The sequence below is a fragment of the Mus pahari genome, chromosome 20, assembly GCF_900095145.1.
Source record: "Mus pahari chromosome 20, PAHARI_EIJ_v1.1, whole genome shotgun sequence".
Taxonomy (NCBI): Eukaryota; Metazoa; Chordata; class Mammalia; order Rodentia; family Muridae; genus Mus; species Mus pahari.
The window spans coordinates 48,542,505-48,557,931 of record NC_034609.1 but is presented as its reverse complement, the minus strand read 5'-3'; the positions used below and the strand labels follow the sequence as shown (position 1 = coordinate 48,557,931).

The window sequence follows — 15,427 nt, the reverse complement described above, 5'->3', positions numbered from 1 at the left end:
CCAGTGAGTGTGTCCCTGCTCTCAGGTCCCAGTGAGTGTGTCTTGGCTCTCAGGTCCCAGTGAGTGTGTCCTTGCTCTCAGATGCCAGTGAGTGTGTCCTTGCTCTCAGGTCCCAGTGAGTGTGTCCCTGCTCTCAGGTTCCAGTGAGTGTGTCCCTGCTCTCAGATTCCAGTGAGTGTGTCCCTGCTCTCAGATTCCAGTGAGTGTGTCCCTGTGTCCCTGCTCTCAGATTCCAGTGAGTGTGTCACTGCTCTCAGATTCCAGTGAGTGTGTCCCTGCTCTCAGATTCCAGTGAGTGTGTCCCTGCTCTCAGGTCCCAGTGAGTGTGTCCTTGCTCTCAGGTCCCAGTGAGTGTGTCCTTGCTCTCAGATTCCAGTGAGTGTGTCCCTGCTCTCAGATTCCAGTGAGTGTGTCCCTGCTCTCAGATGCCAGTGAGTGTGTCCTTGCTCTCAGGACCCAGTGAGCGTGTTCCTGCTCTCAGATTCCAGTGAGTGTGTCCTGGCTCTGGGGTCCCAGCTATGCTGCTGCCCTCACACCCCTGCCTGCAGTTTCTCTTGGGTGGGTTGGGTTGGCTTGGAGTTTGGGTTGAGATCAGCCTGAGGTCAGCAGGTGAGGGCTGGAAGAGTGGTCTGGGAAGAAGGAAGTCAGAATGTTTGCTTGTCTGCAGCAGTGAGCAGCGGAGCCTGCTAATGGCTTCTAGTAGACGAGAAGCCATTTTGACCATGTTTTAGTTTCTCTCTGATGTTCCATCTTGCTGCAGCTCTCTGGAGAGCAAGCGATGGAGGTGTGGTGCTGACAACCAGGGTGCAGCCCTGTCCCTGGCCACGTTGTATGTTTCCCTGTATTTGCAAGATCTAAGTTCTGTCTGTTGTCGTTTCCCAAAGGTCCTGGTACCCATGGTGCAGGCCTAGTGTTTGGAAACTCCTCTCACATTCTCGGTTTGGATCTAGACAGTTTGGGGTTTTGGAAGCCTCAATGACAGAAAGTGAAGGTGGGCGCAGAACTGAGCGGGGAGCGCCCCAAGATCTCAGTCTCAAGGATTCCATAAGTCTGCCAGGTATGGGCAGTCAGGGCATGCGTGCAGGCTCATGGAGGCTCTGCTCTGCCAGCCTGAACCACACACCTCAGGACCCGGGGGCGTGGCACCTGACGCTTGCTCCAGGGTTTAATAGTGGACACTACACACTCTTTGGTAACGTAGAAGTCAGTGTGTAAGGACTGCCCACTGTGCAGGGTGCATGCTTATAACGTCTTGATGTCAACCTTGACTCTCAGTTAAGTCAACTCCCTCAGTGTCCCCAAAGCTCTAAAGGTCCTAAGCTATCTCCCAAGCAATGTAGGCCCAACTGCTGTTCATAAAAGAACCAACAGGGCATTTTTAAATTAGGTGATTGTGTTTTTCTTTTGGGGGAGGTTTTCCTTTTTGAGCACAGCAAGGATAAACTCATAATCCCGGGTGCTCAGTAGCTGGTGCTCAGCCTCTCAGCCCACAGCTGGGGCCAGAGGCACCACTGCCATCTCTGTGATGAGGAAGGAGCTTGTGGGCCCACACTCCCCACTCACCCTGTGTCTGTCAGCAGGGAAAGACGATTCTGTCATGCTGTGGGTACATCAAAGAGACAGGGAGACTTCCGCTGGCTCTCTCTCATCATGGGTAATGAGGTGGATGAGACTGTCCATTCTGTCTTCTTGCTCCAAGAACCGCCTGTCACTCTGCCTTGCTCTACTGCTGGGGTCAGCTGTGGGGTTCTATTAGAGGCTGAGCTTCCCATCTCAGTACTCAAGCCCAATGCCTTTCGGATCCTCGCCTGCAGGGAGTTGGTGACGGTTAAGGCCGGTTGGTCTCTCAGGCTCGGCTGCGGCTAGGATGCCAAGGCCTCTGCTGGCAAGACCGAGAAGTAGGACTCGGGGAAATAAGCAATTGCTGAAGCTGTAGCTAGTCTCTCTCTGGTTCTGGAGGAAAACGGCTTCCACCTCAACACAGTATTGACTCTGAGGTAGAGTGGTGGCAGGAATGTTCACTGCTGCTACAGCTCTTTCTGAGGTATGGTGTCTACAGCCAATGTTTTCTTTTTAAAATAGTCAAAAATGTGAGAAATGACTATAATTGTATGACCAAACTTACTTTGGTGGAAACAAAACATTTTCTATGCACACACACGAATTGCAGTTCTCACTGGAATTCTTTTCTTACTCGACCTTAATTTGATTTGATTTCCCTCCTTTGAGCCAACATTTTTCCATGAATGTTCAAATAAATTACAGAACAAAAAGACAGGAGAGGCAGAGAGAAAATGAGTCTAAGTCCTTGGCCTTTCCCTGTTCCGTACTTGGAAGCTAATTCTAATTAGACCACGCAGTGTGTAGATGAGGTGTGTGTGGCAGTGTGTAGATGAGGTGTGTGTGCAGCTGTGTGTCTAGCTTCATGTCTGACAGGGCTGCCCACTCTTCTTCTCGATTCCCACGTGGCTCAGGCCACAGACGCTGCTCCTCAGGGCTTTTTGCTCCTAGAGTGGCTTTTGGGACTTTTTCCAGCGTGCTTTCCTGGGAACCGGATCCCAGGCTTCCGCAGCTTTGACTTGGCTAGAAACAGCGGGTCTGGAGTCTCTGCCAAGTTCATCATGTTTCCTCTCATTTCAGCTGAGCTTCCAGCACAAAATTGGGATCCTGTACTGCAGAGCTGGGCAGAGCACGGAGGAGGAAATGTACAATAACGAGACCGCAGGGCCGGCCTTCGAGGAGTTCCTGGACCTCCTCGGCCAGAGAGTGCGGCTGAAGGGCTTCAGCAAGTACCGAGCGCAGCTGGACAATAAGAGTGAGCATGTGTGCAAGTGCACACTCGTGTGTGTCTATGCACATGGATATGCAAGTAGCCTATGTGTTCTTCTATGTAGCTTCTGTTTATGTGTGAGTTCCTGTGGTTTTGTATGAGTGTATGTTTATATGCATGTATAGTTGTGTGCTTATGCATATACAAGTTTGTATATGTATATACATTTAAAAACAACAGATGACTGACTTTGTAGTCAACAGTTCAGATATCACCATTTCTTATTTAAAATATTTATGTGTGGTGTATGTGTGTAAATGTTTGTGTACATTATAGTAGATGCATGCATGTTCATATGGAGACCAGAGGTCATGTCAGTATCCTCCTGGATCGTTCTCCACTTGTGCATTTTAATTTTTACTTCACATGTATGACTCTGAGCACATATGTACACACACACACATGCACGCACACACACCCCATGCTGGGTATGTGGAGGTCATAGGATAACTCTGAGCAGTCCTGTTCCACGTTGCTGAGGAACGTTGCTGTTGTTGTCCCGTTCCCATTGCTGCATGAAGTATCCCAGGCTATCCTGTGTGGGGGACAGCTCTGTTTCCACATCCTGTCCTGCCATAGAAATGTTATGGGTGCACCAGGCTGATCTCCTGCTGGTTTGTGAGGGTCCCCGGGATCAGGCTTGGATTGTCTGGTTTGTGCGGCAGTGTCTATCATGCAGTAGGCCATTTCAGTGGTCCATCCACTTGCCTTTTTAAACAGGGTCCTTCTCTGAACCTGGAGCTGACTGATGAGGCTACACTGGCCTCCAGCAACCTCCATCAGCCAGTCTCCACACCGTCACATGCAGCCATTCACTGCCTCACTAAGCTTTTGCATGAGTGACGCCCTTCTACCTCAGGTCCCCACCTCACTTGGCAAGCACTTGACTGACTGAACCATCTCCTCAGCCTCACATTGGCATCGTAACATGTGTGGTCTTGCAGGGAAGACAGATAGAAAGAGACTAATCTCCCCTCCTGAGTCCCTGAGTCTGTGAGAGCATGCTCAGTAGAAAGTTGACAGGAAAGAGGGCGTGTGGGGCAGCTCCAGGTGAGAGCTGATAACAGCTGAGCAGAGGGTGCCTGAGGCATTACATCCAGGTTTACACACAGTGTGGCTTGTGCTTTTCAACCCAAACACCATCTGCAAGTGGAAGAGCCCTGATTCTGTGCTTGCCCAACTAGCTTTATAATTTCTTTGTTTTCAGCGGATTCCACAGGGACTCACTCCCTCTATACCACATATAAAGACTTCGAACTCATGTTCCATGTGTCGACACTGCTTCCGTACATGCCAAACAACAGGCAGCAGGTAAGGCCTCCCTCCCGTGTGCTCTGCTCTCCCATGCTCACCAGCACATCCTTCGGGTTTCCATGTCCACTATGCAGGTGGCCCTGGGTGGGAGTGAGACTTGATTTAGAAGTCGTAGGCTGCTCCTAGTAAGCGGACAGTCTCTGGCTGTTACCGTGGGATATCTGAGGCTTTATGGGGAAGTTATTGTATTTTTTATTAATCAGGAAACAGAGAAGCTAGCTACACAGATTCTTTAAGAGAACCCATGTCACCCATGCTAATGATGAGAACAACTGTGTTAAGCAGACAGGTTTCTACATGTGGGTAAATAACTTATTTATAGAAAATCGTTACTGCAGTGCGGGCTGGGGCTGTTGCTGCTGCTGTTCCTCGGGGAAGTTTCGCTCATTGTTTTAATGACATAGTGTGTTGACCGTGTGTGAGGAGAGGGTTCTACTGTGCTGGTCGACACTCCCTCAAAGTTAGGAAGTGTTGAAAGCTTACCAATGCCTAAAACATCACAAAGTAATTAGCAGGCTGTTTTCTGTCTATGAGATGAGCTGAGCTTTCTTACCGAGCATGTAAAAAGGAGAGCAAGTACCGACAATGGAGTGGCTGCTCCAGGAACTTGGGAGTTTGGGGGTTTAAGGTGGTCAGTGGAGCAGGAGCTCCACACTCAGCACCTCTAGACTCTAGGCTCTGTCCAAGATGAGCTGAGGCTGAAGGAGGAGTGAGTGTCTGGAGGCTCTGAGGGAAGGTCAGTCAGGAGCCGTCTGGATGTGGCTTGGGGCATTTGCATTGGAGTTGAAGTCTGACCCAGACATTTGTTTCTGAGCTTGGGTACATTCTGCAGGCCACACCTTCCTTCCTGTGCCGAGGGAAACCCAGAGAGCTCTGTACCTTTCTCTGCTTTGGCCTGGCTGTTCCTCTCCAAGTCTGAGCTCTTAATCTCCCTCCTCTGCTTTCTTCCCTTTTCTGCCTGGAAATCCCCCCCCGCCCCCCAGCTCTTGCCCATCAGATGTGTTTTACAACCAATCAACAGTGAGACAATCTCTGATTATAGACAGTCTCTGGGCATCGAGGGCTGCCTGACCTTCAGGTATTTGAGCAGGTATGGGAGGACAAGCATTTACAAATGTAAGGCTGGCGAAGTGACAGCACCACAGTCCTGCAATCCTGTCCTCTCGGCTGGTACAGAACCAACGACTGACAAAACAGAGACAAACATTTACTCCATATAAAAAAAAAAAAAGGTTGCCCCAACATCTCCTCTTAGCTGTGTCATCAAGGCACTCTAAGAAATCCTGTTGTTTGGTAACTCTGAATGAATGAGTGGTGTTCAGGACAGGAACTGTTCTGTGTTCTATAGGTTCTATAGGTATACCCAATGACAGCACTCAAACGAGTTCTACTTTAGAAGTTCCTACATTTCTGATCTCCCCATGTCTGGTCACAGTGCTATGAAAATAAGCATTTCAGGTCAGGAAGGAGGGAGAATTGTTTGGTCAAGTATAGTTTTCACTGTAATTTTTTTACATGAATTTGAAATGGTATATTTTACTTAGAGGTCTATGTAACTCTTAAAACTACAGATTTGAACAGGAAGGTTTAGTGGATCTGATACTGTGTATTAAAACACGTTTCAGAACTTTTCTCTCACAGTACAGTGATTTCCCTGTGCTTAGAAATTTAAGCACAGGATAGAAGCAAGACACTTCCAGGCTGTGACCGTGGATGTCCCCGGCCATGGAGAACTCTCTTCTGGAGGAGCATTTCCTATTCACTTCCTCAGCTGTTACTGTGTTAAATTAAAAGCCAGGGCACTCACCATGGATCCTTTATATTTTTCTAAAAGTTGAACTTCATGCTCTGGACAGTGAGACATGCTCTGTAGGTAACTAATAAACTGAAGAGCAAAGGTCACGGCCTCTGTTGCCAGTAAAGGGCAGCTCACTCCTGGAGACAGGCCCGGCCCGGAGTGACAGCAGCAGCTCTTTTGTGGATGTCTGGCTGCATCTGGAGTGCATGTGCTCACTTCCATGATGCTTGCCAGCATGTCCAGGGGGCCTCCTACACGTGGGCAGGTCTTGGCATGTGGTCACAGGAGAGTGAGCATGGTTTGAATGCGCAGTGTAAGGAACACGAGTTGTGTGCCTCATTTGTTTGGGTACCTGCTTGGTGCTGGGCATGGCTTTGGCAGGCAGGAAGCCAGTCAGTATACCTCCTGTCCTTGGGAAGGTGCATCATATATAGGAATGTGACCCAACCAACAGGGAGCAGCGGCACCTAAGTGTGGGGGTGGAGCAGAGATGCAGCTTTGACAGACTTCTCACTGAGAAGACATCTGAGAAAACCAGTGTGGATGAGGGAAGATGTGTTGTTTCACACAGCTCCCAAATGTTACAGCCCATGGTCACCTGACCGTTTCCGGTTACTGTGGTGAGGCAGAAGGGCCTATCAGAGGAAAGTTATGTGCCTCCTTGGCATCTGGGTGACAGGGCTGAACACAAGGTGTCTCCAAGCTCTTCCCAGAGGTCTGCTACCTCCCGCCACGAGGTCAGCTCCTCACCTCCACAGTGCCTTCCACATGAAGCCTTCCATAGATCTCCCCACTGGAGGAGAGCCCTGAGGCCTCTGCCTAGCCAGAGTCCCGCTGTGAACGCCCCTGCGTCGGGGCCATTGCAGATCCAAACTTCAGGAGCAGAGAGGGTTGTCCAGGTGAGGTGTGCCAAGGCCTCACTCCACACAAACAGGAAGAGCTCGCAGTGAGGAGCGGTCTCAGTCAGAAGTGCTGTCAGAGCAAAGGTGTGTTTAGAACATTGCAGCTCTGGCATCTCCCCTGGACTTTGAGTTTTGCAAGATTACAAAAGATTAGGTTTTCTGGCTACTAGTGTAGTGGAATTCTGGATTCATTAATTAATGTATATTGCATCAAAAAGCCAAGTTTCAGTTAATTAGATTGAAGACCTATGCTGCTCCCAGAGTCAGCCTCCTGTTTTTGTTTTTGTTTTTCTTTTTTGGTTGTTGTTGTTGTTAGTTGTTAGTTGTTTTTCAGAAATGCAAACCAGCCAGGGAGCCTGTGGTCTGAGCCAGGGCTCTCTGTGCAGTAGGCCACTCCTCCTCGAACTGTCTCCTCTCTAAATTGAAGTGCTTAAACTATAACATATCTTACAAAGCATTTTGATCACTAAAGTGCTATTTTAGGATGAAAGAAATAGCTGGATAAAAGGAGAGAAAATAGAAGCAGATTCCTATGTAAAAGGGATAGGTGGGGATAGCCCAGGGTAGCCCACTTCCCTCCTAGTACCATGATCTCCCTGATGGCATTGGATGTTGAGTTTCTCTTCCTGGGTGTCTTCTGCTTGTGGCCCACCCAGTTGTCATATGCCCAAGGCCACTGGAACCTAGGAAGGGCTCTGCTTGTCTCTCATCCTTCCTCGGCTGAGAGGAGCAGGTCGAATGTATTAGGGTACTTTGTGTCACTCTGGGTGTTCCTTTCCTGCCCAGCTTCTGAGGAAGAGGCACATCGGGAACGACATTGTCACCATCGTCTTCCAAGAGCCCGGCGCCCTCCCCTTCACCCCCAAGAACATCCGTTCACACTTCCAGCATGTCTTCGTCATAGTGAAGGTGCACAACCCCTGCACTGAAAATGTGTGCTACAGGTGAGCCTGCAGCCCCACTTCTCATGCGGCTGTCATTTCTTCTCCTAGCTTCACAACGACCTAACCTCCCTCCCTCCTTCAGACCGTCCTCCCTCTCCCACTGTGTAGCCTAGGCTGAATAGCCAGGAACTCAGCCTCTCAAGTCCTGGCACTGTAACCTTCCTGATAATAATTGTTATTTATTTTTGGTAGTACTTGGAATTAAACACAGGGCTTTGTGTATGCTAGCCACATGCTCTACCATAGAGCTACATTTCCTAGCCAGCCTCAACATGCTAATTATATTTTTGCAAGCAGTAATTGCCTTCCTCCCTTGAGAAAGGAAGTGCATGGCAGGCAGCTCAGGGGGGTGGGGTTCAGTGTTCTGCTTTCCTGAGAGGCTAAACAGGGCCCATGGCTGACACCAGCCCCTTAGAAGGACGGTGTAGCCCGTCCACCACCACCAGGGAAGTGAGCCACAAGCAAAAGCCTAGAGACTCCCAGGCAGGGCCACTGGGGCTCAGAGCCCACGCTTGCTTTGATGACTGAAGACCTGAGTGTGTTCAGAACCCAAGACCGTCTTTGTTAGACCTGCTCTGAGTCCTTGATTCTGTCTGGGGCTGGGTCTCAGGAGGACACTAGGATGAGTGGCTGCTCTGTGGACTCTGATAGGGGTGTTCTCTGCCTTACTTACTGCTTGTATTGGGTGTATGGGAGTTTATTTTTTTTCTTAACTTTTCCATATTCAGCATGTTTGTGTGTATGTGTGTGTGTGTGCGCACGCACTTGTGCATGCTTTGCATGTGTGGGAACACACCTACTGGGGGAAAGTGCACATTGCATGTGTGCATGCATGCATATGGAGGGCCACGGTTAATGTCAGGAGTCCTCCTCCGTGGCTCTTCTTCCTTGGATAGTGAAACCCAGAGCTCACTGATCGGTTTCTGGGGATCTGGACTCTGGTCTTCAGGTTTGTGCAGCTGGTGTAGGAACGTGTCACATGTCGTTTTCTTTCTCAGTGTTGGAGTTTCCAGGTCAAAGGATGTCCCTCCCTTCGGTCCCCCAATTCCCAAAGGTGTAACTTTTCCAAAGTCGGCTGTCTTCCGGGACTTCCTTTTAGCCAAAGTGATCAATGCAGAAAATGCGGCCCATAAGTCAGAGAAATTCCGGGCCATGGCTACCCGAACCAGGCAAGAATACTTGAAGGATTTAGCTGAGAACTTTGTCACAACTGCCACAGTGGACACTTCTGCAAAATTCAGCTTCATCACCCTGGGGGCAAAGAAGAAAGAGCGGGTAAAGCCAAGGAAGGATGCACACCTGTTCAGCATCGGGGCCATCATGTGGCACGTGGTGGCACGGGACTTTGGCCAGTCAGCGGACATTGAGTGTCTTCTGGGAATCTCCAATGAGTTCATCATGCTGATAGAGAAGGATTCCAAGAATGTCGTGTTTAACTGTTCCTGTAGGGATGTGATTGGCTGGACTTCAGGGTTAGTGAGCATCAAAGTTTTCTATGAACGGGGAGAGTGCCTTTTGCTCTCCTCAGTGGATAACCGTTCCGAAGACATCCGAGAGATAGTGCAGCGACTGGTAGTAAGTATGGCGTGTGTCTCCCACTGTCTGTGCTTCAGCCGCAGAGTCCCAGCAGGTTGTAGTCTCAAGGCTTGGGAAAGCAGCTACTATTCCAGAGAGAACTGGTTCTCTTTGGTTCTCTTTTGAGACAGTATCTCAGGGCCCAGGACAGTTTTGAACTCATCAGGTAGCCAAGTGTGACCTTGAACTTGTAATCCACCTGTCTCCTTCACCTCATAAGTGCTGGGATTACAGCTGTAGTCTACCATGTTCAGTTTTGTATGGTGCTGGAGATCACACCCAGGGTGTGAGAGTTGCATGGTAGTTGAGTGATCCACCGACTGTCCATCCGCAGCCTACTGTTTTGTTTGTAAACAAAAGCAGTAAAGCACCCACAACCCGTGACTAGGAAAGCCGAGCCAACTTCAAAGAATGTTATGAACCATTTCTGTAATAGTTGAAGAAAAGCCAGGAAAAAATTTAAAATATTTTATAAGTTTTTGTGATGGGCACTGCACACCCTTAAAAACACAGATTTGCTATTTGCTAATGACTGGGCCTTCTTTACTCCCTTTTGCATGTTTATATAGCAAATATTTTAATTTAAAAATGTTAAATGTTAGGCCAGGCAGTGTTGGCGCATGCCTTTAATCTCAGCACTTGGGAGGCAGAGGCAGATGGATTTCTGAGTTCGAGGCCAGCCTGGTCTACAGAGTGAGTTCCAGGACAGCCAGGACTACACAGAGAAACCCTGTCTCGAAAAAACAACAACAACAACAACAACAGAAAGTTAAATGTGATGCTAATATCTTATATTTTACAAAATTAGACAGTAAGTTAGGAAATGAAAACAGTTATCTGTCAAAGAGAGAGACTTGTGAAAAGAGGGGGAGCGTTAAGGTCTGGGGCAGGGCAAGGCCAGTGAGTTAGTTAGCAGTGAGTTTGCTGTACAGGCATGAAGACCTCAATTTCCTCCTGAGCACGCATGGAACAGGCATGGTGCTGTACACCTGATATCCCAACACTGAGCAGGCAGAGATGAGAGAATCCTTGCTAGCCAGCATCACTACCTGGTCTGCGAACCTCACATCACAATAAAGAAACCTCATCTCAAAACCAAGGTGGACATCTGAGGAGTGATGCCCAAGGTTGACCTCTGTCCTTACACACACGCATGTACACACACGCATGAACACACCCACACACAGAGAGATTAAAAGATGGGGTCTTTCCATGTAACCCAGGCTGTCTGGAACTTATAGAACATTCCAGGCCAGCTTCAAACTTGAGATCCTCTTGCCTCAGCCTCTTAGGTGCTGGGATTACAAATATGTGCCTCCATGCCTTAATGTGACTTTTAACACCAAACCTTAGCATTGTGCCCAAGATAGGAAACAGTCACATTTTTGTTCCCAGTGTTAACAAAGCAAAATTCAGATTTTCTTTGTGTGTGCTTTAGAACAATAGCAATAATTTACTGTTTGGATTGCTTGGTGCAGTACAAGAAGAAAGCACGTTTCAGACATAAAACATCTCACTGGTAAATCCTCTCCCAAAGAGATGCATTGCATAGTCAACTGAGAATCATTAAGGAAGGATATGGATTATACTTCCTATCCTTTCTCCCCACAGAGTGAGCCTCTTTTATTGTTGCAAGGCTATCTTGAGAGAGTAGAATCAGCCAGTATCTGTTGGTGGGAGTGGTGACAGTCATTGCAGGCAATGTCGATATAAAACCAGCAAGCTAGAGGTGGTAGGGACCCCACATTTTTGTAGATGGTGATCTTACTGTCTGTTGTATGTGGTACAGAGTACAGCCAGAAGTGTATGCTGTACATACTGGAGGAGAGCTCACTCCCAGAGGGACCTTGGGTGTGCCATCTGAGAGTCCTGGAAAGCCATCCTCAGAGGGCCATGCTTGGGTGGAGGTTTCCCTGTCACACTTGAATCTAATAGGCTTTGAATAAAGACCCTCTATTTGCACTGTCCAGTGGACCCCATAGATCATGGAGCTCATGGCAGGCATGTGGATGGGAGATGCTGTTTCCACAGGGTTATTATGTCTGCATAAGTATATGGGGCACTTGAGAGACAAAGAGAGCCTGCTCTGCCTTCAGGGATGTCTGGAAGCAGGGAACGATGACTTGGATAACACTAGGGAGGAAGTCAGGAGCAGCACTAGCTGGTGCTGCCTAGCCAGTATCTCAGTTAAATTTCAGGTAACAGCTTCGTTCTCTCTCATCTGCCAGGACGTAGGCATCTTAGATGCCACTGTGTTAAGGCTGCTTAGAGCAAAGTTGGAAAAGAGGTGAGGAAGTGTCTGTGGAGTTTGGCACTGAGGGATTGCTCGGTTAACTGTTTGGAATGAGTTCAGATCAGTGAAAAGTTGAACCTTTTGGAACTTCCCTCCTGGCTGACACCAGCGCTCCCTTTCTGCTGAGTCCCCAGCTTCATGCTGGTCTGGGAGAAGCCAACTGGCAGTGTGTGCGCACACACTTTTGTAACCATGGAAACCTAGGCCAGATGCTGATGCAGGGAGCAAGCCACAGCTCCCCAGCTGCGCTCACAGCCACGGGGCTCAATAATAGGAATGTGTGTGTTCAGAGCCAGGTTCCTAGACGGGAGAGTTTATTAAACTGAAACTCCTGTACACTGCCCCCAGGGCTTTGGGGATGGGGAATGATACCTCCCAACTTGAAATTTCCCACAAAAAAGTGATGTCATCATCTTCAAATGATGTTTAATGAGCCATGTTTTCCTTTCATGGCATTGCAAGCCACATTCCATCAGTGCCTCAGAGGGTTACAGTGACTAATTACCTTACTTGTGGCACCCAGCCACTGGGCTGGCTCTCTCAAGTTCTTGGTATACTGTGTAGACTCCTAGTCTTCGAGGGGAGTGTCATTGGAGCTTCCTGGGATGGCCCTTAGCCTCCAGTGCACAGGTGACAGAAGGAGGGGTGGCTATAGGAACAGAGGACTCCTCTGCTACCTGCAAAGCCCCTCATTGATGAGAAGGGCCCTTGGGACCAGATGGACATGAGTGGTCACTCCCAGAAGGCCAGGCAGGACAGACTGGGGCGTCTTCAGGTCAGTGCACGGGAGACAGTTAGGCTTTTCTCACAGTCCAGTCTCTCCTGGGCCCTTCCTGAACACAGGCCACGTGTTGCTGTTTTGAGTTAGATACAAGTACCCAACCAGGCAGTGGTGGCGCACACCTTTAATCCCAGCACTTGGGAGGCAGAGGCAGGCAGATTTCTGAGTTCAAGGCCAGCCTGGTCTACAGAGTGAGTTCCAGGACAGCCAGAGCTATACCGAGGAACCCTGTCTCAAGCCTCCCCCCCCCCAATAAAAAAGTACCTAGAAAGCCTTGGAATCTGAGACGGAAAGAATGAGGTTGTCTCCTCCTTTCTCTTGCTGTACTGCATCCAGAGGAGAGCAATTCAAGTGCTTCGGAGCCCTGTTAGTGACAGGCAGTGGAGGGACTGGCAGAAAACAGTGCAGAGCTCACGAGCTTCTCCAGCCAGGCAGCTTGCCACATGAGCCATGGTAAAACCCGGTTTTGGTGCTGTTCTTTGTCAAGGGCAACCATGGTGAACTCTGGATTCAGATACCTTCCAGGTCATTTGAAGGGACAGAGGGGTGACTGAGGATAGAGCCAAGGGGGAGAGGGGCTTGCTTAGATGTGTGCAGGTGGGTCCCCAGTGGGGTCCCTTCCATGGCATCCAGGGAGAAAGACCAACCCTGCCTAACAGCTTCCTTCCCCTCAGATAGTAACAAGAGGCTGCGAGACTGTCGAAATGACCCTCAGACGGAACGGGCTGGGCCAGCTTGGCTTCCATGTGAACTTTGAAGGAATTGTTGCCGATGTGGAACCTTTTGGCTTTGCCTGGAAGGCAGGCCTTCGCCAAGGGAGCCGACTCGTGGAGATCTGCAAGGTGGCTGTGGCCACGCTGACCCATGAGCAGATGATTGACCTACTGCGGACATCTGTGACTGTGAAAGTGGTTATCATCCAGCCCCACGAGGATGGCTCTCCCCGCAGGTAAGAACAGGAGGCTGGGCAGTGTGCACTGTCCCCAGGGGCAGTCCTGACTGCCTGCAGGATCCTCAGAGAGCTGGTGAGCTGTCAGTGGGCCACCTGAGCCATTGGTGAGCTAGTTAAAGGGTTTCAGATGGGCATGTGGCATGCACCACTGGAACAATAAAGAGTGACACCAGATATTGACTGTGAGTCTGAGTCGCCAAGACCAGGGGGTGGGTCCATTTGACTCACCTGGCCTATTGGGACTGAGTGTGCACAGCCTTCACAGCCTGCACAGCTCAAATCAGGGTGATTAGCTAACAAGGCAGGGCTGCCTGCCTGGAGCAATGCGAGACAGTAGGTGGATTCTGGGGGCCATGCTGTTCTCACACTGAAGCCTCAAAGGTGTTGGGCAGGGACAGAGCATCCGCACACAGGTGATAGGAAGGGACAGGCATGGGCGTGGGAAGTGGTCTGTCTGTCTGTCTGTCACAGACAGATGGTCGTGGCACTCAGCCTCAAGGTGACACCACTAGGTCTATCCAACCTCTGCACCTTCAGCAAGAACTGCTGAGAGTCATACGTGTGTTTCAAACCTTGACGTGTTACTTTTGTGTGGTTCTTTGAGTACAGGGGCACTGGTGGCCATCTTGCCATGCAGGTTGCCTCTGTCTCCATCCAGTTAGTCACGAGGCAGGCCCCAGAGTTTACCTGCTGGGAGGATGCTGGACACTGAGGTTAGGCCCTGCTGTGTGGTCATGGGGAAGGAAGACATCCGAAAGTTCCTTTCACATCTGCACCACAGGGCCCTGATCCCTTAGAGTACTCAGGACTTACTAGCATAATTCGTGTTTGCTCTACATTTTAGTTGAGGGGAAAATGATTGCTTTAAATTCACTCAAGTTTCTGTCACTTTTTAATTAATTTATTCTCCTCTCATATATTACATCGCAGCTGCAGTTTCCCCTCCCAGGCCCCTCCCCGGTACTCTTCCCCAACAAATTCCTGTCATATTAAAGGGGACTTTCTTATGAGGACAGTGCATTGGCTGTATCTACCTTCTGGACTCATGACACAAAGGTGTCCTTTCTCCTCCCTCCCAGGGGCACTCGCCTGGTCACATCTGTGCCATGCCCAAGCCTCGTGCAGCTGCCACACACTTGAAGTGTGGCTGAGTTTTTCACTTTAATTAAATCAGTTTAATTAACCACAGGTGGCTCTAATGGCTGCCCTTTAGGGGAGCCCATCCCTAAATGGCGATCTTTTAGAAAACAAACCGCTCTTGTGTCATCTTGGTCTCTGGTTAATATGCCAGAGTTTGTAAAGTCTGTTAGATTGTGCTTAGCATTTGCTCCCAGCCTGATGGGTTTGTTTTTGTGATGCTGTGGGTAGAACCAGAGGCCTTGTGCACACTAGGCATGGACTCTACCCTTGAGCTGCAGCCCTAGCCCCTGGTCTTTCAGTGGCCATGTTTCCTGCATCTGCCAATAGGTTTATAAAATAAAGGTTTAAAGAGCTGAAATCCTTCTTAGTGTTAAAGGTCCAACTCCTGTAAAGCCCCCACAAGGAGTCTCTCATAACCTCACATTTCCAGACTCTGACCATTAGACTCTACCACCTTGTCCCAGGGCCCCATGAGCCACACTTAACATAAAGAAGCCACAACAGAAGATAAAAAAAATGATTTCATAAAATAAAACTCAGATTGAGTAAGAGCATAACTTCCTCTCAGCCTCCCTAGAAGCTAATGTGCCCTGTAAGTGACCGTCTTTGACAGCAACTTTTAAGGGCATCTGTGGTGGGGATACAGATGTGTGTCTCCTCTGTCAGCAGGGGTCAGGTCTTCAGTCTCTCCTGGAGACAGACAACTGCAGAGCTGAGTGAAACGTTCGCAGACCTGATGTAGGTTTGGTCTGCTGTTGCTCTGTAAGAAACTCTAGACGCTTTTAAGAATGTTGGATAATGGGGCTGGTGAGATGGCTCAGTGGGTAAGAGCACCCGACTGCTCTTCCGAAGGTCCTGAGTTCAAATCCCAGCAACCACATGGTGGCTCACAACCATC

The 15,427-nt window shown here is 49.3% G+C and overlaps 1 protein-coding gene across 3 annotated transcripts in view; it reads left to right on the top strand.

Moving 5' to 3' along the window:
- Sipa1l2 (signal induced proliferation associated 1 like 2) overlaps positions 1-15,427 on the top strand; it is a 154,430-nt gene that overhangs the window by 92,197 nt on the left and 46,806 nt on the right. For all 3 annotated transcript variants that reach the window (XM_021220025.2, XM_029532387.1, XM_029532388.1), the window contains exons 6-10: positions 2,641-2,815; positions 4,038-4,141; positions 7,631-7,788; positions 8,787-9,363; positions 13,112-13,386. In XM_021220025.2, the coding sequence (XP_021075684.1) occupies positions 2,641-2,815; positions 4,038-4,141; positions 7,631-7,788; positions 8,787-9,363; positions 13,112-13,386 (1,289 nt within the window). The remainder of the gene's footprint in view (positions 1-2,640; positions 2,816-4,037; positions 4,142-7,630; positions 7,789-8,786; positions 9,364-13,111; positions 13,387-15,427) is intronic.